Below are 26,934 nucleotides of genomic sequence, written 5' to 3' on the forward strand. Positions count from 1 at the left end.
TTCTGAAGGAATTAATAAACAAAAATTTATATTCCTCTCCAAAAATACAAAAATTAGTCTAACTTGTAAAGACATCTGGAAAGACTGGCAAAACCAATTTTGTTCCTATCTACCCTTTAACAGCACTCAGACACAATCAGATGTACTGGTCTCCTAAAATACACACAAGCTCTGAGGTTACTGGGTAGATCACTTTAAATTCTCTTGAAATGTATATTAATGGATAAACAAGACAACTCTGGAGTGCTATATTGATATTCTTAGAGAACAGTGATTACTCTTTTAAAGCTTAATAAAAGCACATTAGATGAAAAAAGCCACAGCCTTAATTTAATTTATATAACCTCTTTCCTCTGAGGAAAATAGTGTGAAATGTGAATGGGAGGACAAAAAGTAAGTTTGCAGTGAACACATTTTTCCCTTAGTGTCAGTATATTCCCACTGCAGGATAACAAGGGGATGTGATGGGCAGTATAATTTCTTGTACACCAGAGTAGGTGCAGGGTGGGTGCATGACAACAACGGGTTCTGAATAAAAAACTTGCTCCTTGGAAAGTGATCATACCACTGCCCTTTTTCAGACTATTTTTGGACTCTGACCACAAGGTTTTTAACAAAATCTTCTATGGTCTAGCATTCATGAGGTCTGCAATTTGAAGAAAATACTGTGATTATTTTTGATACAGTAACCTTAATCTCTACTCCCATCAGTGGTCTTCAACCCCCAGTTAGGACAGCTGAGTGTAGTGCATGTGTACTCTTTTATCAAGTATTTGTGGTGGCACAGTCTCCCCATTTTTGGCAATTATCTTCTAATTTTTTTAAAATTATTTTTTGTGGTTTTAATACGTTGTGTGTAGTATGACATGGTGCTTGAGCAATGTATATGCATTTTTCTTCTCATGTTTCAAAGTAGAAAAATAAAGAAGATTGCAGAAAGAGAACACATACTGGAATTATAAGACATTTAATTCTATAATTTTTGGAAGAATGGAAATGTGAAGAACATTTACTTTAGAACTTGAGTGCTACATTCTATTAAATAAAAATGTGATTCACAAGTAGGAGTGGAATATTTATTACATTTCTCATTTAGTTTTCTCTATCAGCATCCTAAAATGGTTTCATGATCCCAGTAATTCAATACTAAAGAGGATGGTACTGCATGCAAAATGCTATGATGTCTGGTAGTTTTCTTCACTTAGTCCAAACAAACTTTTGGTCTTTCCTATGAACAGTAATACCCTAGAACATACAGAACAGTTCAGATTCTTGAACCTCTCTAGTAGCACCTAATGTTTAAAAAATAAATTTCTAGTATTCTTAATGTAGACCAGGTGGTCAAGGAAATCTATGTAAGCATTGTTATGATGTACATTCATCATGATGATGATGTTCTTTGTTTGAACAAAGAGAATAGTTTGGTACTATTTAGTACCTCTAAAACTGCAGCATGTCAGGACAGTGGCCCTGAAATCATAATGCTTTTTTAAGAGTTGGAAACACCCAGTCAATTAACAAAACAAAATCATTGTCCTTTTATTTTCCTGCTTCATCTCCAAAATTCCCTGGTTTGCCATGTCTTTCATCTTCTGCTCCTCTCTCTCACTTCCCGGCTCAGCAGAATCAGGGGTGGAAGCACAGACATTTGTACTCGACAATGGAAGGAGGAGGAATCACCGTCCCTGGAGGTGTTTAAGGAAAGGCTGGGCTCAGTGCCCTGCTCTAGTTCACCTGGTGGTGCTCGGTCCTAGGCTGGATTTGATGATCTTTTCTAACCCAATTGATCCCGTGCTATCAGCTTGACAAAGGCCTTCTCAAACTCATTGCACCAGAAGAAACCAAGGTTTCTCGTAACTCTCAAAATTGTTTCACTGAAAAGAGCTGTGAAGCCCTAGAACAGGCTGCCAGGGCAGCGGTGGAGTCATCACCCCGGGAAATGTTCCACAAACGAGTGGATGTGGCGCTTAGACACGGTTTTGCGGTGAACATGGGCTTTAAAGGTCTTCTCCAACCCAACCGACTCCATGACTGCAAAAGACTTCAGCTCTTGGCCCATCTCGGGCCGCGGTGCCTGTTGGGAACTGTAGTCCGTATCGGGCCCGCCTGCCGCCACTTGCTGCGGCCACGGACTACATTTCCCAGTAGGCATCGCGACCCGGGTGGGACGGAGGCGGAGGGCCGCGCTCGGCGGCCCAATGGGCGCGGGCGATGCTGGGAGGTGGTGCCGGGGCGGGCGGGCCGCCGGGGGCCGCGGGCAGTGCGGGAATTTCGGACCGGGAGGAAGGAGCCGCGCCGGGCCCGCTCGCCCAGGAGGTACTTGGAGCCAGCGGCTGCCTCTGGGCCGCAGCTGTTTGGGGTTTTTGTTTAGGAGGCGAGTTTTGGGGCACTGTTTCTCATCCGTTTCGCCGTGCCGAGCATCCCCGGCCCTTCTGGCGGCTTGCGGGCGGTTTTCCCCGCTTCCCTCGCGGAGGAGGCCGGTGGGACCGCGGGGCCCGCCCGAGCCTTGTTCCTCCCCAGGGGCAGGGAAGGCCCTTCCCTCTCCCTCTCCCTCTCCCGGCCAACCCGCAGAGCTCCCACAGTTTCACCCGTGAGGTCTGGGGCCCCGCCTTTGCCGGCTGTGGGCTCTAAAACTGCCTTCGGTGGCAGCGGCCTAAGTTGTTTTACTTCCTGTTTTTTTTTGTTTTTTGGGTTTTTTTGCACTAAAGCTAGGCGGAGGAGGCTGAGTAAAAGCTATGCTCTGTGCCACATTAGAGATTCGTCACCTTCGGGATTGTCTCGGTGTGGCATCACCTTGGCTGGGAGGCATTCCTGAGTTTTGCTTCGAAGTAAACTTTTTTTTTTTAAACACAGGCCTACAAATCACAAGAATCTGCGATTTTAGGATCAGGGAAGGCCTGGTGTGTAAGAATTGGAGTAAGCTGGTTTCTGTCATTGGTTGTGGTTTTTCTTCAATTCCTATTTCTTTGTCTGAGATTTCAGCAGTTGCACACAGGGTGAACTGTGTTGTTCTCTTTGGTTTTCAATTTGTGCTTAAGCGCTCTGAGAACTATAGGCTTTTATTAATTTGTAGGGAATCCATAGACCCTTTTTATGGCTAAGAAAAATACAAGAGCTGTTGTGAAGCTTCCTGTAACTGTTACTGTATCAAAGGGCTTGTGCCCTTATCTGTAGGAATAAGCTGCCCACTAAATTCTTGGGGATAATCCCTAAGTGAGGTTGGATTCCTGGTGAATTTCAGAGCTGATGATTTTTATACAGTGTGCCAAATGATCAAAAAGCCTTTAAGTGTCTCACTCACATTTTGCAGTTGGTATAGAGGTGAGGTGATTTGAAGTAACATGATTTGGTACCTTACAATGCTCACTGGTTTTTATTGCAACAACTCAGTGATGATTAAAATTTTCAGGAGAACCTTAAATAACGTTAAACTTAAAAAAAGTAATGTATTCTTAAAAAAGCAGTTCAAAACTAGTAGCACAGTAATTCTACTTGTAAATGACTGTTTCCTACCTCTGACCAAGCTGCATTCTGAAATATTAAGTCATCTTGGTTTGTTTAGCAAAAAAAGGAAAAAAGGCATTTCCTTCGTCAACTGTACTGCTGTTGTGATTACATATTTCTCAGTAATTGTGGTCCACCAATGGTATTTATTAATTTTGTCTAAAAGGAATTTTTTTTTAAATTTTTTGGGAGAGAATTGTAGTGCCCTTCTTGTGTGAGTGCCATTAATTGCCCAGTATCTTAATCAGGAACTTAGATTGGAGAGGTTTTCACAGACAGGGATCAGCCAGTCACAGAATGTCTGAACTTATGTGCAAAAGTCTTTGTTCACTGTTTTCCTCACCTGGTGTGGCAAGTCACTGACACATCAGTTATTTTTTGTGCTGTCCCTCCCATGAAACAGCTCTACACTTTCCAAGAGTCTTTAAGTGTCATGTTCTTTTTTCCCTACTCCTTGAGCAAAATTTTAGTTTTGTTTTCTCCTTGTGTTAATTTTTTTTTTTTTTCAGGTAGATGTGGATTTCTTGCTTTGACTAATGAGCAGTTTTAATGATACATAGATTTCAGGTCTTGCTGGAACTACCTGCTCCTCTAGGAGCACAGGTCACTAGCATGCCTTCTCTGGGTCGACAATGAAAATACATCCTACTAAAATAAACAACTGTAAGAATTACAGTTTCCAGAAAATAAAAGAGGAAGATCAGGAAGCCACCAGTATGACTTGACACACAGCAGAAATTCCTTCAAAATAAATTTGTTTTGTATTCATTTCAGAGTTTTGTTGATAATGAATGGCAGCAAGAATTAAGAAGTGGCTATTCATATTTTTTCTAAGAGTTCAAGTATCGCTTAAGTAGCAATTGTAGCAGGCAACATTTGTAAAGATAACACCGCTGATATGCAGACAGTTTTGCGTCAATAGTGCTATCTCAAGTACAGTGTATTCTGTTTCTTCCAAGATGTTTTATTAGGTGGAAGCCTTTGTAGTACTAAGAGGCTTCTGGAGAGAGTTTAGACAAATAGACTTCTATTATTCGTACTTCTTAGTAGGAAAATCTTTGTTTTGAGCACATTGTAGCAACATAAAATGCTGCTGTTTACAATCATGCACCTTGAATATTGTTCTTGTCAGACACCTTAGCTAAGTAGGGTCAGGTCTGACACTTGAATGATAGTACAGTACTTGACATCCATGGCACTGTTTCCAAGGACTTTAGCATGATTGCAGGAACTAATGAATTAAACTTCACAATACCTGTGGATAGAAAATATTTCCTTTGTTGATGGAAAGAAGTACTGAGAGGAAAGTTTAAGATTTTTTTTCTTTTTGAAGGGATGGTGGTGGTGAATTTTTAAAACTGATTTTAGGGAGAAGTAGATGGCTTTATTCCAGTTCTGCAGTGTACAGCAGGCAGCTCTATGTCATGTTTGTTGGTGCACAAGTTTCCTGACAAACCCCTTGTGTTTACTGTATTATGATTTGAAAAGCATATAGAATAATAGAATTTGTACTAAATTTTAATTGTCTTTTAAATTTTTTTATTGGGTTTTTTTTTCTAGTTCTATCTTTTCATGTAGAGAATTTCTGCTGTGTCCAGGTGTCTTTGGTGTCAATCAATATAAGATATTTGAATGGATTTATCCAGATATATGTGAAAGCATGTGCAGCCATTGCTTAAATATTTCCTTGGGTAACAGCTTTTTTGCAAGAGATTGAGTGCTCAGCATTGTGCATGCTGCCCATTGCAAGCGATCAGTGTTTGGCACCTATGGCCTACTGATAGTTTGACCAACTTGTAAGTAGGCACAGTGCCATGTTAACAGATGGGTATGAATACAGACAGCCAAGAAACCATGTATGTGTATCTAGTATATTTGTTAAGGGCAGGGTTCCCAGCTGGGGACGTTCAAACTTATGTCCATTTTGAATTTTTGCTTTTATGGATAAAGGAAAGTTGTCATTAACAATTTTTTTTAAAAATAAATACCTTCAGGCATACAATTATTGACCATGTTAAACAAAATAAGCGGGGGTGTGGAAGAAGAGGAAAGCACCAGCTCTTCCTTTGATACTCATGAGGAGCTATTTTAAGTAAATTTAAGTCCTTTTTAAGCAAGGCTGCTATCAAGAGTCTCACTGTGAATGTCAAAGATGTGGAGTGTATCAATAGCTTTGTTTCACAGGCTTGCTAGCCTTATTGTAAGAGAGGCTACAAAGTTTTCTTTTACGGGCAACAATCTGTCCAGCATTCAAGCACCTAAGTGCATCTGTCCAAGTCTTGCCCAAATTATTTGTAATAACTCAGAGATCAAGGGGGTGCAGTCCTTCAAGCTCTCTGCATGGTTCTTATATTGACAAGAAGTTATTTCTTAGCCTGAGGACGAGTGTCCTCATTTTGGATATGTTTTGGTATCCTTTAGATGACAGTGTGTGTGATCTTGTCCCACATCTGAGTCACTGGGCAATGCTGCTGATTTTTGCACTTTCTTGCCTTATCTGAGTCAGCTTTGGGGCTCCAGACTTCTGGTTTATTTCATTAGCACTTCTAATAATTTCAGTCTGCCCTTTGTTTTAATCCATTTCCTGATTTAGATGTCCTGTGAAGCTGCTTAAAGGTCTGCAGTGATCTTTCTGGCCTGCTCTTGTAAGTGATACCAACATATAGGCTTTTCTACTGCTCTGTTCTTTCTGACACTTTGACACTATTGCTTTCTCATTGGTATGGTCTTATCTGAGCTGGCTGGAATTGTCTTTGGTGCTTGAAAGTCTCATTTTTCTCCTGTAGAAAATCTGGAGGAAAGATCTTCCTCCAAGACAGTAAACTATGTATCACCTTGAAGATTAAAAAAAAAAAAAAAAAAGAAAGACAAAGGGATGTAGAGAGGAGTTTCTTGAAGAGACTATGGATAATGATGTGGGTAAAGGTAGTCTTAAAATTTATGTGTAAAATGTGTCTTGATAGTAGGGAAGAATGTTACTGTATAGAAGTGGAAATATGGAAAAATAATGCAGAATCAAAACATCCTGTTTTGTGATAATGATGAAGCTTATGCAGTGTAGGTATTGATAAATACCAGTATCTTTCTGTGATGTGAATATTTCATAAAAGTTTCTCATTTAGATATAAGTAATTTATACAGACGTGGTTCCATGACACAAAAATTCCTCTCAAATTAACAAGGACCCTAAAAAAGAAGAACTTTGGCCTGGAATGATGCACTTTCTTTTCTGTATTTATGCATGTATTGAGTGACTGTGGTGTCTGGAGACTGCTTGCTGCCAGAGTCCATTACCCTCTGACTAGGTTCTTTTAGATGTTCCATGTATAAAGGATATAATATTTAATATCAAATTTACTTCTTTGAAGATAGTTGATGCTATGTGAGATTTCTGATTTAGGAGAGTGATATAAAATATGCTGAAAACAATACAACTGCTAAGTTACACTTGGCAAAATACAGCAATTGCAATACACAGTTCAGTCATGGTACTGATGTAATTCTCATTACTGGTCTCTGTACTATGTGTTTTTTTACAGCTAAGAGGAATTCCTCATATTACCACTGAAGACTTGCAGTTTTTCAGTATGCAAGTTTAACTCTAGGAAAACTGATGAGCTTTATTTCATAAATTTACTTTTTTCTAAGTTCAGACCTGTGATTTTTTGTGATTGATTGAATGTGAGAGATTCTGAGATCTTTTTAGCATGTATTATACAAGGTCTTGTAATAAGTTTCTCTTGTGAAGATTTTTGCTGTCAAATTTTTTTGTGATGCCTGGAAAAACTAGTTGTTTCTCACTTTTAATTCATGCTGATGAAACTGCTTATTGCATTTCTTTTCAGGTGTCTTTGTAGTAACAAATTAGGGCTTAACCAATCCATTCTTTTTTGTATTTCTAACAGATTTCTATGTAAAATAAGTTGGATCAACATGTAACCTATTTTTTTTTTAATTTTTCCATCCCTTCACTTTCTCTAGGGAAAATGCCTAAGAAGAAAACAGCTGGAAAAGCCCCTTCAAAAAGGAAACTTGCTGAATTGTTTAGTCTGGGGGAGGTTCTAGCAGACACATCAAAAAAAGAATGGAAATTAGGTGTCCCTGTAGGGGAGGGAGGCTTTGGACGCCTATACCTTGGTAAGTGCAGCTGTCTTTGATAATTCTTTAAAATGGACATTAAATGTTTTTCCCCATTCAAAACAATGAAAAGTTAACCCTAATTTAGAAATATGAATATAGAATAGTATCTTCACATGAACTTTTCTGCTAGAACCTTAGCTTGGGTCATGGTGTTGAAAAAAAAAGATGGAAATAGAAAAATTGTCGCTTTAAGCACCAGTTTTATGAGTTTTCTGTGGTAGTTCATTCTTTTTAAAAATCAAAATCTTCATTACTTTTTAGCCATAGAAAGGTTAGTTTAGTATGACTGGATTTTTGCATGATTGTCTTTATAATGATGAATTCTGAACTGAAACTATCAGTGCATATATCTGGAGGCTACTGGTCAGCCAATACTTGGCCTGGCTTTGACTTTGGTATTGCTTTTATTTTTTCATTGCCTTCTGAACTTCTGGCATGCCATATTTTTTTTTTTAATGTAAACAGTGCTAAAAACAAATTGAAGTGTTGAACTTTACAGTTTAGAGCCTCAGTTCAGGTCTTGTTTGGCAATTCTGTTGCAAGGAAAACTTCTAAAAGTGAAATAGTGTTCCATACTTAGTAGCTCTTTCACTTGGACAGTTGAACGGGTAAGAGAGGTCTTGAGACTTTTCTGCTTCATTTACTCTAGTCATTTTTCAAACATTTCTGAAGGGATGAAAGTTAATATGGTCATTATAACATAGTCTTCCTCATCTTGGGGAAAAGGTTGTGCTGGATTCATACTGAGTTGGAAAACAGGAAAAAAATCTGTCCTGCTTTTAAAATGAACAGACTGCAGCATAAGTGGGTTAAGGAGAAAAAACAGGACCAGTGGGTGGCTTTTTGCCAAAGAAGCTTTCAACTTCTTACTCAGCCTCACTCAATGAGCTACTAAATTTACTGGAGTTCCAACTCGAATTCCTGCTTTGTTCAAGCCAAAGCTTGCTCTGCTTCCCCATTATTTGCACAAAGCTGTGACCCTGACTGTTCCTGTACTTTGTACTTGCCTAACTTGATGTTCTTCATATCTGTATCTTCTGTCACAAATACCAACAACTTAGTAGCAACAGAAGGTCACTTTTGGATACGTGACATGGCAGCATGGAATTTATTTTTCTTCTTTATGTTCACAAATGTGTATGTTTATAATAGTCCTAGAAAGCAAAAGAATCACTATTGAATAGGAAAAAGTTACTTGATTAAAAAACAAAAAAGCCTTCATTTAATAAACAGTCTGTACTCCTCAAAAAGAAGGGAGAATGCAAGAATGCCATATCTGTATACAGTAGCCTTCACATATACTGTGATTCTCTTACCAAAGGCTAAGGTACTGCTCTGTGTTCATGTCAGCACCTAGTTACTTCGTTGTATGTTTGTCCATACTGCATAACAAGTGACTGTATGCTGTCCTCTCCTACTACTAATAAAAGCTTCCTTTTTAACAGCTGATGTTAATTCTTCAAAGTCGGTTGGCAGTGATGCCCCTTATGTTGCAAAAGTGGTAAGAGCATTTGAATCTTTACTTCTCAACTTGAAAATATTTGTTCTAGAATAGAATGTGTAACTTAAAACATCTTCTGAAAATAATGCAGTTGCAAAGTGCTGTTTGAAATAAAAGTGTGGGGAGACAGAGGAATGCTGCTGAGAATTGGGACTCCTGTGTATGGGAACATCATGATAGAACATCAGTGGAGTTTAAAAGGATCCCTGAAATGGATCAGATTCTGTTTCATTTGCTTCCTGTAAACAACACAGATATCACCAAATGAATGAAATCTGTCTAGCTTTTGGAGAATTTCTGTGATTCAGCAGTGAGTCTCTGTGAACTGTTGCTCACCACTGGATGTTGATAAACTGACAGATGGCTCATGACTAGAAACAGCAAAACTTTAATTCCTGAGGTCTCCAGAAAGTTTTTTTCATAAAAATTCGTTAGCCACATTGATGTTCTAATTTATATTGAACTAAAATAACATTGACATAATTTTTTAACCTAATGATTAGAGAGAAGAAAAAGCACTGTTGATAGTTTATTTTTATCCCATTGTAGCAAATAATCAAAATCTTCTTATTACTTGAAATTTTCTTATGGTTTTAGTAAAAAAAAAAAAAATTACTTGGATTTGGCTATTGCTCTTCCTAAGGTATTAAGTATTTTTTCTTAAATTTTGCCAGAGTGTATAGATAGGGTAAGATCTTCCACAGTCTTAGTAAAAAACAAGGACCATGCCAATAGTCATAGTGGATCCAGAACCCTTCATTTTCTTGGTGGTGATTCTGTTCCTGCAATAAAAGTAAATACCAGAGAACTGTACAAGAACTTCACAGTGTAGAAGATTAGTTTTTCAGTGCAGTTCAGAACTGCACTGTTTTAACATTTTATTTATTAAGCTATATGATGATTCTGAAATACCTTGCTACAGTAGCCAACCACTTTGTGTACATGTTAGTGCTTTTAATATTTGTTCCTGAAACTATAAGGTTAGGTTAAATTAGAGTAAAATACATTTTGGTTAGTATGTGCCTTTAATCTTGGTATTTACATCTGCTGACAAAAGGGAAATTCTAGAATACTGGTTTTGATCTGTTCAGGCACCCCAAGGTACAGTTTGTGATGACCCTCTCTCTGAAATGTTTTCCTTTGCTGAAAAAAGCAGTACTTGCTAAACAAATGTCAGACTGCCACACTTTCAACATTGATCTGCTGCTGCTGCTGCTGCCTTAGGTGTTTGTGGGCAGGAATTCCAGACAGACCAGGAGCCCCAGCCTGCAGTTGTGTGGTGGCCAGCCTGTCCTCTTGAGGATGAGGGTGTTCATTGTGCATCTGTTTTAGAGGAAGATAACAGCAGTGGCTTGCCTGGGAGAGGCAATGGCTTCTAATTACTGGCTCCTGCTGAGTTTGGACTGATCAGGAAGCAGAGTGCCATTTCACTCCCATGGAAGAATCTGGTTTGACTTGCTGGAAAACCATCAGATATGTATTACTTTATGCTGTGTGTAATTGCTGTTACCCTCTTTTCCTGAGTTTGAAACCCATCCATCTTCTTCTCTCCACTTTGGGCTCTTAATTTAAGAGTTGTCCCAACTTTTGGGTTGCTCCTGTGCTAGATTCACTTTGTTGCAGCATTTTGTAAATACCTCCATTGCTAATATCCCAGATGACTACTCAATTTTAATTTGACTTTCATAATTTTGTCTTTATGGCAATAAAGAGTAGCCCCAGTCTTTGTGCAAGCCTCACAAATGACCCATAACATATTATGCCTCTACAGTCTGGTATAACACAACTTCGGATAAGAGCCCATTTTCTGATGTCTGGGTGGATTCTAGTTTTTCCATCAGCTGAAGCAAAGTGCTTAACAGCTTTGAACAATTACTAGTGTTTAACAAAATATGTGCTTCTATAGTAACGTTCTTCAAATTAAGCTATTAGAGCAGGATGGAAATTGGCTTAGTCTTTGACATATCCTCATAGTATTGATGTCTGAGCAGTATGAAATGAATCACAGTTTTTATTAAAAAAGAAATGCTTTTTAACATGTGGACTTTTCAGATGTCATTGTTCAGGAGTGGATGCAGGGTTTAATTACACTTCATTACATTGCTGACTGAAAAAGATCAGAATTCTTAAAACACTACTTGAAATTTGTTCGGTTTTGACATGTACTCTATAATCTTTCATTGTGTTATCTTTTTAAATAAGACTTTCATTTCAGTTTTATAAGTAATGTATTTAGAATGAACCTGTGCACAAAGCGGTAGAAATTTGTGTTTGTACTCCTTCTGGACTATTATGGCAAATACTGGATGCTGTGTAAGCTTTTTTTAGTATCATATATGCATTTCTTTTTCTGTAGGTAGAATTAATGGTACTGTGGGAAAACACCCTTCATAGTCAACATAAAGATCTGGTCTATGGTTGAATCATTTATCCATTCTCCAAGTATGAAAAGATAGCAGATTTTTCTTTCTGACTAGAGAAAAATACACATTTTCAGCAGTGAGGCATAAATTTTTTTGAATACTTTATTTATGGATAAATAATGTAAGAAGTTTTAATGCCTACCTTTTTTTGGCTGTATTTTAGTAGGAAAACAACATTGTTGAAATCCATGTAAATTAAATGAAAATTATATATGAGAATTCATATTCTAATAAGTTAGGGTATTGATAGATAATGCTACACAGGATCAAGTGAATAGGTCAAGTAAAAAAAAAATAGAAGAATCTAGTTTACCCTTCTTCTCTGCATATATAATCTCTGTATTACTAATTTGTTATCCATTGTGGATAAATAAACTAACTGTGAAAGTAAATTTGCAGGTACCAAAGTTTGTGTGTGCTGATCACACAAACTGTCTGGTCTTTGGTTTTGGGTGTTTTTCTGGTTCGTCCTCAGAAGGAGAGGCCAGAAAGCTGTCTTGGCTCCATTGTTTATCAGTGCAGTGCTGTTGGAGAAAGGGAGGTGGAGACAGGCAGTAGCTTTGTAATCAAGTGTCCAGGCCTAGGAGTAGTGGCCAGGCTGGGGTTATCTGCTCCCAGCGTGTTCCAGCTGGGGATATCTGCTCCAGGTGTGTTCCAGCTGGGGGTATCTGCTCCAGGTGTGTTCCAGCTGGGGGTATCTGCTCCCAGCGTGTCCCATGTCCCAGCTAGGGGTATCTGCTCCAGGTGTGTTCCAGCTGGGGGTATCTGCTCCCAGGGTGTCCCATGTCCCAGCTAGGGGTGTCTGCTCCCAGCATGTTCCAGCTGGGGGTATCTGCCCCAGCGTGTCCCATGTGCCAGCCCAGCAGAGCCCATGGTCAGGGTGCTTTGAGCTCTGCATTGCTCCTGTGAGACTGGACAGCAGTGAGCCTCTCTTAGCTCCGTGCTACACTCTGGCCTGTAGTAATTGGCTGAATCACATCTGCATTTAAAAGTTAAAATTAAACCCGATTAAAATTGGAGTGTATCTAATGTCATATGATTGTATTATTCTTGAGTTTCTTTGCCAGTAATTGCATATGTTTTATTTTTTAAATGTAGGATATTCCAAAATGGATATTTTCACAGAGATAGAATGAATTTGGATATCTATGAGTAACTAGACAAAAATAAATTGCTTAAGCTCACCTCAAAATCAGTTACTCAAAAATGACAAGAATTGAGATAATTTTTTTTTTACTTTTTTCTTTACTATGTTCTGGAAATGTAGAATTAAGATACTTGCCCATATGCTGTTCTTGCAGTATTTAAAGTCATTGGTGTTTTCATAGGAATTTCTCTCTTGAACTTTACTTGTAATACATGGTTCCTATAGTTTTGTCCCTTAAAAATGGAACCGAAATATACTAAATACAAGGTGTTTCTGAAATTGAAATAGGTGTAGTTCTTATAATTTAGAGAAATTTTGAAATCCTCTGTTATTTTTATCTTGGTCAACTAATGTATGAAGGGAACAAAATGCCTTATTTAACTTTTGTTAAGATTTTTTTCATTGAATCATTTCAGGTGTTATTTTAAAATCACTAAAGGCTACTATAACTGATGCAATCCAGCTGTAATCTGGAGAACCAGAGATAACGTTGTTTAATGTTCTCTGCTAAACTGCCAATAATTGTTAATATTTCTATACATTTCAGTTAATTTCTTTAGTCTTTTGCTGTGGGACAGTGTTTTTTTGATACCCTTAATGTCAAGCCAGTTATAATAAAAACAGCTTTTGGAACTAAATTTCTTTTACAATAAGAAGATATTCTATGAGTTTATCAGCATCAGGAGAGCATTTGAGGAAGAGTATGTTTTTATAGGGTGAATGCTTCAGCTTTTAATAATTCTTAGGCATTAACACAGCAGTTTTTAATGAATTTTGAATTGTCTTAAAGGAACCCAGCGAGAGTGGACCTCTTTTTACTGAGTTAAGGTTCTACATGCGAGCTGCTAAGCCAAATGAAAGTAAGCAGTCTGTTAAAATGTTTTTAATGACCTACAACCATATATGAAAATAGAGCCTGTAGAAGTAAAGTAAGGTTAAACTTTGAGTATACTTTTAGGTAATTTTCAAGATAATTTTTAAATTATTGAAATTGAATTCAGATATACAGTAAATTAGAGGGTTTTGGTAAGAAGTTCTTTGTAATTCTCTTGGTAGTATTGTCTAAATTTAAACTTGAGTTGCATCTCTGTCCTTACAATGGATATGTGATTAACTTTCCAGTATACTTTGCATATACATTTCCATGAAATAAGCAGCTCACAGGTACAGGTATGCAGAAACTGTAAGTGATGTGACTACTCCCTTTTTATGTAAGTCTCTACTCATGCAAATTCATGAACTTAACTTTATTTGTATTTTCAGTTCAGAAGTGGACTAAGTCCCATAAACTGAAATATTTAGGTGTACCAAGATATTGGGGTTCTGGCTTGCATGAAAGAAATGGAAACAGGTGAATATATCTTTTTTTGACATATATTGGCATTTATTTCATCCACAAACATTATCTCTTTTTAGCCTAAGTTATTTTACAAGGTCTATTTTCTGCTTATCTTCATGTTGTTAACTTCTGCTACAAATTTTCATGTGCATGGCAAGGGTGTGTTTAGGGACTATATAAATAGATATATTTTGTTTGTATTCTGTTTGTAACTCCTATTTGTGTTTGTTACAGTGTTTATAATTGAGATTTCATTTGTTGTGAACACTGCTGTAAAATAATGATGCTCTTTATGTATATGTGGATTAGAAGCTTTTTAGATTGTAATTAAAACAAAGTCAATTTCTAATGTACAAGTCCTGGAATAATATGACTAAAGTTCTTCTTGTTGTGTGCACTTAAAGTGTATTTTCACTCACAGATATTAAGGACTTACTGCTCTCTCAAATCTCTTCTATTTTCCATAGGGATGGAGCTTTTTCTGGCTTAATCTGTGAGCTGGAATAACTGCTAGTCTCATGTTAAATATGTTTTAAGTCTAAGGATAGTTTTTAGTATTGTTCCATGCCAGGAAAGGTTTTTGTTACTTGGTCTTTGATGCTAATGCCTGCTTATGTAATAGTCCTTGTTTCCTAGTGGCCCTTCTCTAAACAGCTGTGCTGCAGAGGAGTTTTCGTAGTTCTCTGGCAGCTTACAGTAGGTCAGGCTGCTTTGTGTGGCTGACTGCATAAAGCAGTCAGTGTGGGTGCCTTAGTATGTCAGAAATATCAGTTTCAGTAGATCCTCAATTGTAAAACTAACCTAACGTAAAAACAAAATTCATTTTGATAGCAAAAGTAAATGTAGCATTTTTTTTTATCCTGCAAATAAAAGTGACTTTACATTTAGTGTTTAGTGCATGAATTTCTTTAATATCATCACTATGAACTCTCCTAGTTCTAGAACCAGTTTGGCTATAGCAATGAATATCAGAACACCTCTGGCAAGTGAGAGGTTTCTGTTGTTAACAATAGGTCAAAAAATGTTTGCAATAGATTTCAGTAAAGGAACATTTTACATGAACATGTTAAATCACTTAGCCACTTCTAAAATCTAAGAAATGTATTTTTGTAAGTAGATGATGCTTGCTTTTGCCTATAGTGAGTTACAATAGGGATGCTTTCCTCTGTGAGCACTTCTTATTTTGTTGCATAACTAGAATATAGAGCAGTTCTTTTGATGGATGAACATTTGAGTAGCTGATGTGAAAAAGGTAAGAATTGATGTACAGTGTTAAAAAATGCTGTATTTCAAGTATTTCCCACAGTTTCTTTTGAGAGAGACATATTTTATCACTAGTTAGTACAGTTAACACGGAAATAAAAATTGCTGGTTTTTTGGCTTTGATTTTTTTTTTCTCCTTGAATTTAGCTATCGATTTATGATAATGGACCGATTTGGCAGAGATCTTCAGAAGATGTATGAAGAGAATGCAAAACAATTTCCTCATAAAACTGTACTACAATTAGGCCTGAGAGTAGTAAGTTTAAAAAATACATTTTGTTTTCTTAATCTATCTTCCCTGTGTAAATGTCTCTGTTCAGTCCCACTTTTGTGCCGAGTCCAGGTCCTCTGGTGGGCAGACCTGGGTACTGCATTTAAATGACTTTTGTTTTGTTAGCTTGATATTCTGGAATATGTCCATGAGCATGAATATGTGCATGCAGACATCAAGGCCTCAAACCTCCTTCTGAGTTACAAGAACCCTAATCAGGTATTTATAATGCATTTTACTCCTCATGTTTTAAACCTTCTATTTGACAACAATGAAAGTGTTTTGAACCTGTGAAATCTAGCAGAAGCTCATTTTTAAGAATGTATATGGTAACATTATTTCTGCTTGACATTTATATCTAGTTAATATTCTATGATTTTTTAATGCATTTTTCTGGACAGTTATCAATTGACTATTTGGCCTAACTAGTATTCTAGAGAAATTCTTGAGATTAAAAAAAAAATTGACTCACAAATAGGTATTTGCAGGTGGAAGCCTAAAATTATGTAGCACACTGGTAAATTATGTTTGCCTGTCTGCATTGTTACCTCTGCTTTGTTCAAGAAATCCATCAGATAAGTGTTCTGTTACTTGGAAAAATTGGCCTTTACAGTGTTGATTGTTCCACTTGATTTACGGAAGTCTTTCATTTTTCTGCATTTTTAACTCTCTTTACTATTCAAACAATGCATATTAGAGTTTCAAATTATGGATTTGTTCTTGCTCAAATGTTTTAGCTTGTGAAAGATGTAAAATAGTAAGTAATTTCAGTTCTCTTAAAGTAACTGCGTTGTTATTGAGTGGTAGTAGTATGCAGTATTGTTCAAATGACTTTAAAGAGGTCAACTGACTTTAAAGAGGGTAGCACAGTGAATGTGTTTATAACTCTGTGGACACTACTTCTTTTTTTGCTTGTTACTTGGGTTTGTTTTTCTTTTTTAAAATCTCGTTTTACTGGTAATAACTATTGTACTGTACTTGCCTTCTGTAGCAGCAAGAAATGACTTCCAGATCAGACTGCTTTGTGGAAAACAATGAAACCTAACTGACATATTGTTTTCAAATCATATGTGTTAAGATTAATAAAGTACTGAGAATCATTCACAGTTGAACAACTTGCCATTCTTAATACTTTCAAAGAAGTTGTGAGAATGGTTGGGAGTTGTGTTTATTATTTGTGTATTTTTTGTATTTATGGTTCTTTAACATTCTAATACTTTGTGGGAATTACTAGGTGTACCTGGTGGATTATGGACTTGCCCACCGGTACTGTCCTGAAGGAGTTCACAAAGTATATAAAGAAAATCCTAAAAGGTGCCATGATGGAACTGTGGAATATACCAGTATTGATGCACACAAGGGTGTGGGTAAGGATGTAAAACTCTGCAATAGGCATTTGCATATCCCTTTTTATAAATAAAGGACTTGTAAAACTCAGTGCAGCAAATAAACAAACCAGGTTTGTGATTCTAAAAAACACGCTTTTCCTTTTTTTTAAATTTTTGTTCTTCATGTGATATGCTGGCATTTTTCTTTTTTTCTATTTATTAAATTTTACTAATTGTATTTTTAATGTAACTTTCTTAAGAGCTCCTTAATTTATAAAGATAAGAGGTTCAGCATATTGCTTTTTATATTGCTTTTTATTAACCAAGTAGAAATGTAATAGTGCTTGGTAGATCTTGATAGAAAAGTAGGTCCTGCTTTTAGGAGAAAAATAGTTGCTGTTATCAATGTGAAAATATTTTTTATTTTAACTCAAAAAAAGTCATTTAATTAATTAATTATACCTATAGTCACTGAACATCAAAAACAAGAAGTGAGAAAAGGTTAAATATGTAAAGGACAGGTTTATGTCTGATTAATCATTGAGGATTTATAGTGAATATCAATTTCATTTTCTTACTTCTTAAATTTTGCTTTATTAGCATAAGAGTGTTTTCTGCAAAAATAACAGTTGTTGAAAATGATTATATACTTGAGGATGCTTAAAGCTGAACATAACCAAAGACAACTTGATCTGCTGATTTATATTTCTAGTGTAGTCTGTGGTCACTGTATACGCAAATTGTTTTGGTGGGGTTTTTTTGTGGTTGCTTATTTCTAGGTTGGGTTTTTTGTGAAGGCTTTGGGATCTGATCTCATACAGTCCTTTTATCAGGCCACATAAAATAATTCAGCATTGTAGAATATTTTTGGGGGAGGTAGGGGTTTCAACACTTTTACCTTTTTATAGATGAAGGGAAGTAAAAACTATTTTGAACTGAAAGTCAATCACTTCACTAACTTGTTCTATTTTTTCCACAACCTGAGTACTTAAAAAGCTTCCCAAATTGGGATAACTGCAGCATGTCATGTCTTTGAATAGGAGAAGTTGATAAAGGGCTTGAAAAAGAAGTGATCCTTCCAGATGTAGGAACAATATTTTTTTCCTTCCTAGCTTTCATGCTAAAATAAAGACATAAGTAACAGATAAAGCAGTGTTAGCATTGTCTTAACAGATTTATAAATTTTTACTGTTGTTAAACTGTGTGTACTTTATTAACTTATGTTATGGTTGGTTTTTTTGTATGTGCATCTATAATTTAGCACCATCGAGACGTGGTGATCTGGAGATCTTGGGTTACTGTATGATTCATTGGCTTAGTGGCCATCTACCATGGGAAGATAATTTGAAAGATCCAAATTTTGTCAGAGACTCAAAAATCAGGTGAGAAGCTATTTGTTTTCATTCTCTTTTGAAAATGAAAATGTCTTTCTGTAGAAATGCTTTGTACTTTGAGTACATTCCCTTTTGGTAAGCTGCTCTTACTGTGTATACCTCCCATTTTCCTTTTGTGTCTCATGTATCCTTGACATGTAATTAAACTTCAGTTGTACTGTTCTGCTGGCTTCCTTTGCGTGTCTGAGATGTTTATTTTTCCACTGCAGTATTGGCACTTTAGAATTGCCATGGTGAAGCCAAAAGCACTTTTAGCAGGATGCAGGTAACCATCAGTCGTGCTTTACAGGAAGAGAAGTGTGGAGTGTGAGTCCCTATAACACCATGCTCTCATGCATGTGGTAGAAGTGAGGGCTAAAGGGGAGTCTTAAATGTCTTTGAGCATCATTCCAGCTAGAGCACTACTGTTATGGGATTTTAAGATTATTTTTCATTTTGTCCTTCAGCCTCAATGTCAACGTGCCTTCATCTTCCCCTCAGCCCAAATCAGCCTTCTCTCGTCACATATTTAATATGAAGAGAACTGCTGTCCCAGTGCAGCAGTTTCTGTCTCATTAACAAATATTTGTTATTTGGCTTCCTAGCATCAGTATGTGAGGGTTGAAAATGGACCAGTTCTTTTTCTTCAGTCTTCTACTTGCTTTTGAGAATCAAAAACTGTTTCAGATGGCCCATCTGGCATTCATCAGGTTCTGAAATGTGCTGCACACCTACAAATGGCTATGCTAAGTCATAACAGAGGCTTATGCAGTAGTGTTTCTTGTGTCTGACAGTGGCCCAGACTGGGTACTTAAATAGATTATCAGAACAGGACAAAATTGAAAATTCAAAAGAAACAGTAGTTTTGATTAATTTTGTTTTTCAGATGTAGAGATAATATTTCCATTTTGATGGACAAATGCTTTCCTGGGAAAAATAAACCAGGTAAGAGGAGCTATTTTAAAATACTTGTTTACTGAACTTTTTACCTATTTTAATTATTCCTTTCAATCAGGAGCAACAAAGTGGCATGAATTAGATTGTTGCTTAAGAGAAGTCTAGACTTCATTTTGGCTGCAGTTTTGTACACTACAAACACTGTGTTGTTTCTGGTTAAGCAAAGTATTCATTTCAAACATGAGATGTGCAAATTGATTTTTCACAACTGAATTTTAGATAGGGAAATTTAAGAAGCAGTGCAGCCTTGAAGTATATGTTGTTCCTATTTGGCACAGGTGATTTGCTGAGTACATTATTTATTATTTTTAAACTGACTCCATTAGAAATACACCTTCCTGGGATCTTACTATTTAGTTATTTTTAGCTATTCCTGGTGATCAGAAGAGTTTTCTCATTCAAGTGTGACTTGTTTTTTCAGTGGCCTAATGTTTCATGTATTATTTAGTATAAGTTTCAGTCTTGAACTGATGAAGTTCTGAGATAACATTGAATTTCCTTTTCCACATTTTTAAATATAGACATAAGAAATACTAAGTAAATAAGCATTCATTGGTGAAAATTGGCCTATTAGGGTTTTTTACGACTGACTGTTTTCTTCATTGCAATAAACATGTAAAAAACAGTGATGCTGTCATCACTGGGTAATGAACCTTGGTATAATTTTTTTCTAAAATGTGTAGTAAAGACATAATTATTATGAGTTTATAAATAACCATTTCAAGAATAGCATAAGTAGTGCATGCATAATTTCTGTCTCTTTTGTAGTAAAAGTGAATGATTAAAATGTTTTCAAATAGAAATTAATTGGAGGTGCCATTTCTTTAGATGAAATAGCCAAATACATGGAAAAGGTGAAGGTACTCAGCTATGAAGAGAAACCTGTTTATCAGCATTTCCGAGAAATACTTCTGCAAGGTCTCAAGGCCATTGGACAAAAAGATGATGGTTTGCTTGACTTTGGCTTGGCAGAGAATGGAGACTTTGAAAGAAATCCTGTGCAAAAGGTTTTACTCTCAAAATTCATGTCATCTTTTATTGCATTTGGTTGAGTAAGAGTTAGTGATGTTGGAAGTAGGTGTCATAACTTAATCCAGTAGCAAATAATTAAATAGTGAAATGTTTAAGTCCTAGTTGCACACATTATTTTTCTAATTAAACTTAACTAATTGTTAATAAAACTTAATACAGAATGATGTTTATAGGGGTACCTTTACAGTTGATAGTACGTTGGTTAACAAAATTTGTATACTTAGATATAATTATGTTTGAACATTAATTTGGTTAATTTACTTATTTCTTTAAATTGGTAAAACTCCAGATGGATCAAAGTATATGTAAGATTAGTCTAGTTTTTGTTTTGTATTAATTTCCTTTCCTTGACTAGTACAAAGCTTAGTTTTAAGTATACATCCTTATGCCAAGTACTTCATTCTGGAATTCACATATTGATTTCACTAATCTAATATGTTATTTTTGAGTCTTAACTGTATTGGTAGGCTAGGGGTGTTTTCTTCCTTGTATTTAAGAAGCCTTAAACTCTAGACTTGAATTCCAATTTGAATACGGCATTAAGGACTTTTTAAGCTTTAGGGAAAGTGTATGTTTAAACACCTTATATCCATAAAAAAGTGGTCATATAATGGGACAGTAATTATCATCTTCTACTTCAAACTGCATTTATTACTTCTTTATTTACATTTGTTAATAGCAGGTCGGCAGTTTGCTGGTTCCTTAGCATGAACCAGGGAACTGAGAATTACAATACAGGATAATAGTACAAGTACGTTGCATTGCTTACTGGCATGATCAGCAGTGTGTTAAAGATGAGGGAAAAGCAGGAAATAAAAAACCTATAGGATTCTAAAGTCTTCTGAAGATACACGTTCAGCATTTCTTAGATCTTTTTGCCTAGTAAATATTTTGGCTAAAATCGTACAGCTGCGATCTCTATACTAATATTTTCGGCTGAACTGAGTGTAAAGGTCCCTCCAAAAGGAGAGTTTGATGGCATAAGTTCTGTTCCCTTGTGGTTTGATATGGCTTGTGACCTGTATTTTGGGGAAAAAATAGTCTGACTTTAATGGTTGGCTGGTTTCTTTGCTGAGTAAGTTGGCCTGCTGCAGAGCCAGCATCTGTGACCTTTAATGTCCTTGTCCAGCAGAGATGTCTGGTGCACATTTGCAATAGAATAAAAACTTCAAAAATCTTGGGTTTTTTTAGCCTGTATCAGTCAAGACCATTCCCAAAGGGTGGATAATCCTTTTCCATAGGTTCTTACCTCCAAGCAAAAAGAAGTAAGCTTTTTCATTGGGTTTCTCTTGTTTTTATATACTTTGAGAACCGTTTGCATGGTCAGCTTACTCAGTTGTCACAAATACGAAGCACTTAGATAAAACAGGGAGTGCTACTGGCCCACTTGAGTAACTGTTTTCAGCTGTCAGCTTCATATTTCAGTGGACTTCATGCTACTTCATGCCAGCTACTGCTAGAGTGTCTGGACAGAATAAGATTGATGGACATCATAACATTCTTGCTTTTGACCAAACACCAGGACAGATGACTTCCTTCTATGTTGACTTTTGTAGGCCTTGTGACAGCTGCAGTATAGGCTAGGGTAGAAGATGACTTAGTGTTTTAAAAATAAGCTCCAAATTCCAAACTTCATTAAAAACTATTCTCCATAAATATAATTTGCCATTGATCAGTAGCATTTTGCCTCTGAAAGCCAGAATCTTCTATCACATGCTGAATTTTGTTTGACATGCTTAATGCCTAATTTGAAAAAGAAAAACACAGTCTGGCATCCACCCTTGAGAAGATTGTGACCTCTAACACAAAATATTTATGACATTTTGGTTCTACTATTTTTTAATCACAGAAGGTCTTAACACACATATTCTTCATTTCTTTTGGTGCAAAGAATATTACCATAATATTTTCTTAAAACAGTGTTGTTTGATGTTCTGAAGTTATGGTGTTTGATAGTTAGGAGATAATATTTCTAGCTGTGTAAATACCTTCTTAGACTGTAGGATTCTCCTGTGCTATCAGCTAATTGAGCCATGGTGGGCATTTACCTGTTACATATAAACATGGTTGTTCTGGAATCTGAGTCATTCTCCAGTATTGGTATCTGGGTAAAAGTCACAGATGTCTGCTGTATTAAAAGTTAGCATTTTATTTTCTATATCATGTCTCAAGTTTCCCCAGATGTATGAGTAAATGAAACATAGTCCACAGATGTGCTAGAGGTTTTTCCCTTTTTTTTTTTTTCTTTTTTTTTTCTTTATAGTAAGCATGCTAGTTTGTGAGTGTGGTATTCTCTAGTAGTTCTAGACAAACAAGAAGCTAGCAGTACCACGTATTGAAGGAAGTATTTCAAGCTCTTGACTAAATTATTTAGGGCAAGGACCACGTTTTACTGTTTTTCAGTGCCAAAGAGTGTCTGGGAAATATTGGGAGTGAAGTAGCCTGGAAAAATACAGATCTTAGTGATTTGTGGTTCCTTCTAATGTTCAGGTTCAGATGTGCAGGTGTTGCTTTTGTCAGATGAATGCTGCTTGATTTCTACTGCCATGTAATTCACCTGCATCAAGATTAAGAAACCGCTTTTTATTAAATAAGCTTGGAAACAAGATAAATGTATTTTGCTTTTCTGTAATATGTATTGAATATCTGTTTTTCTGATGAGCATTTAAAATGTTTCCTAGTACAATTGGGAGGAATGCATTATCTCTCATATAACAGCAGTACAGTGCTGAAATAGTCCTCCCTAATTTTGGTCAGAATGAACAAAAGTGTCTGTGTTTATTCCTGCCTAATGCATCACAAATCTGCTGACATGCTAACCTTGGAGTCTTGGCTGGCGGTAATCAGGCCTGTGCACCGGCAGGAAAGATGTACCTAATGCACTCCATCAGTGCAGTTTGCATATGGAAGTTCTCACAGGGGAGCTGCCCTGTGCCAGCTGAGGGTTACCTGCCCACTGCAGTTATTGTATGTAATTATCGAACCAATCTGTTCAGCCCAGCAGGGTTTAGATGGTAATCATGAAGCAACACTTTGGAAAGGAAAGATGTAATGCACTCTCCCCTTCTCCCGTGAGCTGTGTGAAGTTGTAGCCACTTTTAAAGCTCTATTAGTAAAGCTCTAGTCTCACACAATTAAAAAATAAATAAATTAAGAAGCAGGAAAAGTAAAACTCCTTCAGTGTTCAATGCTTTTCATGTATGCTCAATGCAGATCACTTCATCTTTTGCAAAAATTATGGCTTTAAAGCAATAATTTTCCATAACTACTTCAGGAATACTTTGCAATAGTAAGATTAATTGTAATACACAGATAATAAGAGTTCTATCCATTTAGAGGTTTTAAGATAATGTACCTTGAATAGAGTTCAGATTTTCCAAATACCTCTCTTTGGAACAGAACCCATGGTTGGTATTTAAAAAAAAGTACTGTCAGTGAGTATTAGCTGCTTTTGAGCTGTGCAAAGAAAGCCTTAAGAAGCAAGGATCCAAACAAACTTGACTTTAATGTGGTGTAATTTCTTTAGAAAACCCAATTAATATGAACTTGGGATAAAATGCTATGTGTTCTTTAAGCTTTTCAGATTTTTCCTTTTGTAACATTTATTCAGTGTAAGATAAAAAAACTCCAGGTTATGATCACAACACCTCATGTTTTCCTAAATTAAAATTTCAACTGCTAAAGTGATCTGCAGAGTGGGGAACTGTTGTTTCAAATTGTGTATGGATTAGTACTAGTATTCTTGTGTTAATGCAGGAATACATCTTTTCTATGACTGAAGACATTTTATAATATATAATATAAAATAAGGGCATACCTTGTGAGGATATTGTCTGCTTTATGTGGTTTTTCTTGCTCTTGAGTTCAACTGTTAATTTTTTTTTATTATATATATATTTTTTTTTTTTTTACAGAGAAGAAGAAAGGCAACGGCAGCAGCTGCAGCCAGTGAGAGCACTGAGGCAAAAATGGAAGATACAGGAAGTCCAAAGAAAAAGAAAGCTGCTATTTCCAGTAAGTCAAAATATTGTTCTGACAGTCACACATACTGGTGTGGCAGGATACCTTGGCTAAAGTCCAGACCCTCACACAGCACTTGCTCCCCTCCCCAGTGGGACAGAAGGAGAAAATAGGATGAGAAAACCCATTAGTTAAAACAAAGATGAAGAAATTTTTTACTGTTTACTGTTTTGGGCAAACCAGACTCAACTTGGGGAAAATAAATGTAATATATTGCAAATTTAAAATAAATTTGGATAGTGAAAAACATTAAAACAACACCTTTCCTTCCCCTTCCCCCAAGCTCAACCTAACCACTTCACACTAAACTCTACCACTCTTCTTGTTTAGTGCAGGGGTGCTGAAGAAGTGTGCTGTGGTCTCTGCTGCTCCTTCATCCTTACATTTTCCCCCTGCTCCAGAGTGGGCTCTCTCTTTTGGGTTGCAGTCTTTCAGGGGAAAAACAAATGTGGTCCATTTTTTTCAGGAAATATCTATTTTTTCCAGGTTGGGCTCTCACATGAGTTTCAGGGAATATCTCCTCCATTCTGGGTCCTTCCTGAGCGACAGGAAATAATGTGCTCTGGGGCAATGGAATACGACTTCCACCTCTGACTTTGGTGTTCTGTCTGCTGTTTCCCACTCTTCTCCCTGCACTGCTACTCCCTTTCTACCTGTCCAGTGGTTTTTTTTTTATCCTTTCTTAAATCTTTCCACAGAGATGCCACAAACAAATTTGGCTCAGCTTTGGCCTACAATGGGCTTGTTTTGAGGCTTTGGCCTGCAGTGGGTTTGTACTGGAGCCAGCTGGAAAGAGCTGTGTCAGGCAGAGGAGAGCAGCTGGCCTCTCCCCACAGAGGCTAGCCCTGAAGCTGACCTCAGCTTACCAAAACCCAGCCACCTAAAATACCCAATAGAACCTTTAGCAGTTCAAGTGCTTTTGAGTTTTTGCAATTTCTTTTTAGATTAACTTTGTTAAGTAAAGTTAAAATATTTCAACTTTCTATGTAAGAAAGGATTATGATCCAGTCAAGTAGTGCCCAAAGCTGGTGGAATTGCTGGTGATAAAAATTGGTATCAATTTTTATTGATAAATTTATCCAATTTATTTTCATTTTGCCATCGTTCATTCTCTGCTCATTCTCATTTTTGTCCATCTTGTCCAGTTCACTGTTAGAACATGCTGACTCCTCAGGATTCCTCTGCACAGAGTGTTAAAGCCAAGGGCTAACAGCAGCAGCTTCCAGAAGCAAGCATGTTTAAAGTCAAGGAAAGGATTATCTATAAGGATAGAAAATGCTGAAGCTATTATTTCAACTTAATTTGGCATAGTTTCAGTGCAGTATGGAAAAAGTCATGGACAGATAAAGTAGGATTATTGAAAATCCAATGTGAGAAATCTTCAATAGATCTGTATAGGGAAAGCTGGTGGTGAGTGTCCAGTTAAAGTGCTTTATGGATCCAACCTTGTAGTGCCTTTATGTAAATGTGAACTGAATAGCAAAGATACTTTTCCTAAAGAATTTTTGATGTATAATTTTAAGTAAAATACCAGATGTTGTCTGTGGTCAAATAGTCTAAAAATAAAGCAGTAGGACTGAAGTCTACCCCAAAACAAATGTCCTTGTTTAAAAATGGTTTGATGGAGTATTGCAGGATGGGAAACTGTAAGCTCTCAAAGACAGTAATAATATTGTGAGTTCTGGATTTACCCTGGTATACTTATTCAAACTGTATGGAACAAAGTACAAGGAATGAAGCTAATGTTATTCCAGGAGGTGACTCTGCTTTGGGCATTTTCAGCTGTTCAAATTATAGAATTTTAATCATTAAGGCCAGTGATTATTTCTGTTTTTTGAATATGCATTTACTTACTGATTTCAATTTATTATAAATTCTCTAGTCTGTCAGTGACTGAAAAAGTATTAATTGGGTTATACTTTCTTTCAAAGCAATAGAATGATGCTGACACAGTTTTAGCATTTTAGATATAATTTAAGACTTTTTAACAAAATACTTAACACAGTTGACTATGTTCTGGTTGAGATTTGATACACATGTGCAGAACATACTTTCTTTTCTTATATTATGCTAGTTTTTCCTGGGATTGTAGATTGAAATTCTTATAGAAAGAGATGGATAAGAACTTGAAGAATTGCAATCCAGGTGGTAACATCAGCTTTTTGTAAACAATGAGGTTTTTTTAAGACTAAGTAAAGGTATTTGTGAGGCTGTATAGATTTTCAACATAAGCTTAAATGAGAAAAACGTGCTAGTTCAATGAAGTTACAGATGAAATGGCTCTAATTTCACCTTTTTACACTACTCAATTTAATGAATACCAAGTAGAGGGAGTATATAAAATGCTTTCAGGTGAAATGTGATACATGTACTTACTCATTTGGTTCTCTCCAAATTTGGAATTAAAAACTTTACCAACTATTACATGATTCATAAACCTGTGTTGAAGGAAAGGGCAATTGTTTCATAATAGTTTCTGATTCTGATGCTTTTATAGTTTGAAAAGGGCTGATTATTATAGAAGTACTTAAAACTGTGTTTCCAAATCTGAGTTTTGTGTTACCATGGACTTGTTTCTCCATTAAATGGTTTTTCCTGTAACTTAAAAAAAAAAAATCCTGAAGTTCAGTAAAATG

General features: G+C 36.3%; 1 protein-coding gene across 4 annotated transcripts in view; it reads left to right on the forward strand.

The window, feature by feature from the left end:
- VRK1 (VRK serine/threonine kinase 1) overlaps positions 1–26,934 on the forward strand; it is a 46,916-nt gene that overhangs the window by 13,784 nt on the left and 6,198 nt on the right. Inside the window, exons 1-12 of one of the 4 annotated variants that reach the window (XM_036384390.2) lie at positions 2,209–2,316; positions 7,486–7,641; positions 9,090–9,145; positions 13,506–13,575; positions 13,979–14,066; positions 15,465–15,573; positions 15,715–15,807; positions 16,823–16,955; positions 18,178–18,298; positions 19,176–19,234; positions 20,075–20,253; positions 24,193–24,292. In XM_036384390.2, coding sequence (XP_036240283.1) covers positions 7,491–7,641; positions 9,090–9,145; positions 13,506–13,575; positions 13,979–14,066; positions 15,465–15,573; positions 15,715–15,807; positions 16,823–16,955; positions 18,178–18,298; positions 19,176–19,234; positions 20,075–20,253; positions 24,193–24,292 — 1,159 coding nt within the window. In that variant the 5' untranslated portion in view covers positions 2,209–2,316; positions 7,486–7,490. Of the gene's footprint in view, positions 1–2,208; positions 2,317–6,133; positions 6,150–7,485; positions 7,642–9,089; positions 9,146–13,505; positions 13,576–13,978; positions 14,067–15,464; positions 15,574–15,714; positions 15,808–16,822; positions 16,956–18,177; positions 18,299–19,175; positions 19,235–20,074; positions 20,254–24,192; positions 24,293–26,934 lie in introns of those variants that run through there. The other 3 variants (XM_054515231.1, XM_036384391.2, XM_054515232.1) reach the window with 3 other exon arrangements.

The sequence above is a fragment of the Molothrus ater genome, chromosome 6 (assembly GCF_012460135.2).
Source record: "Molothrus ater isolate BHLD 08-10-18 breed brown headed cowbird chromosome 6, BPBGC_Mater_1.1, whole genome shotgun sequence".
NCBI lineage: Eukaryota > Metazoa > Chordata > Aves > Passeriformes > Icteridae > Molothrus > Molothrus ater.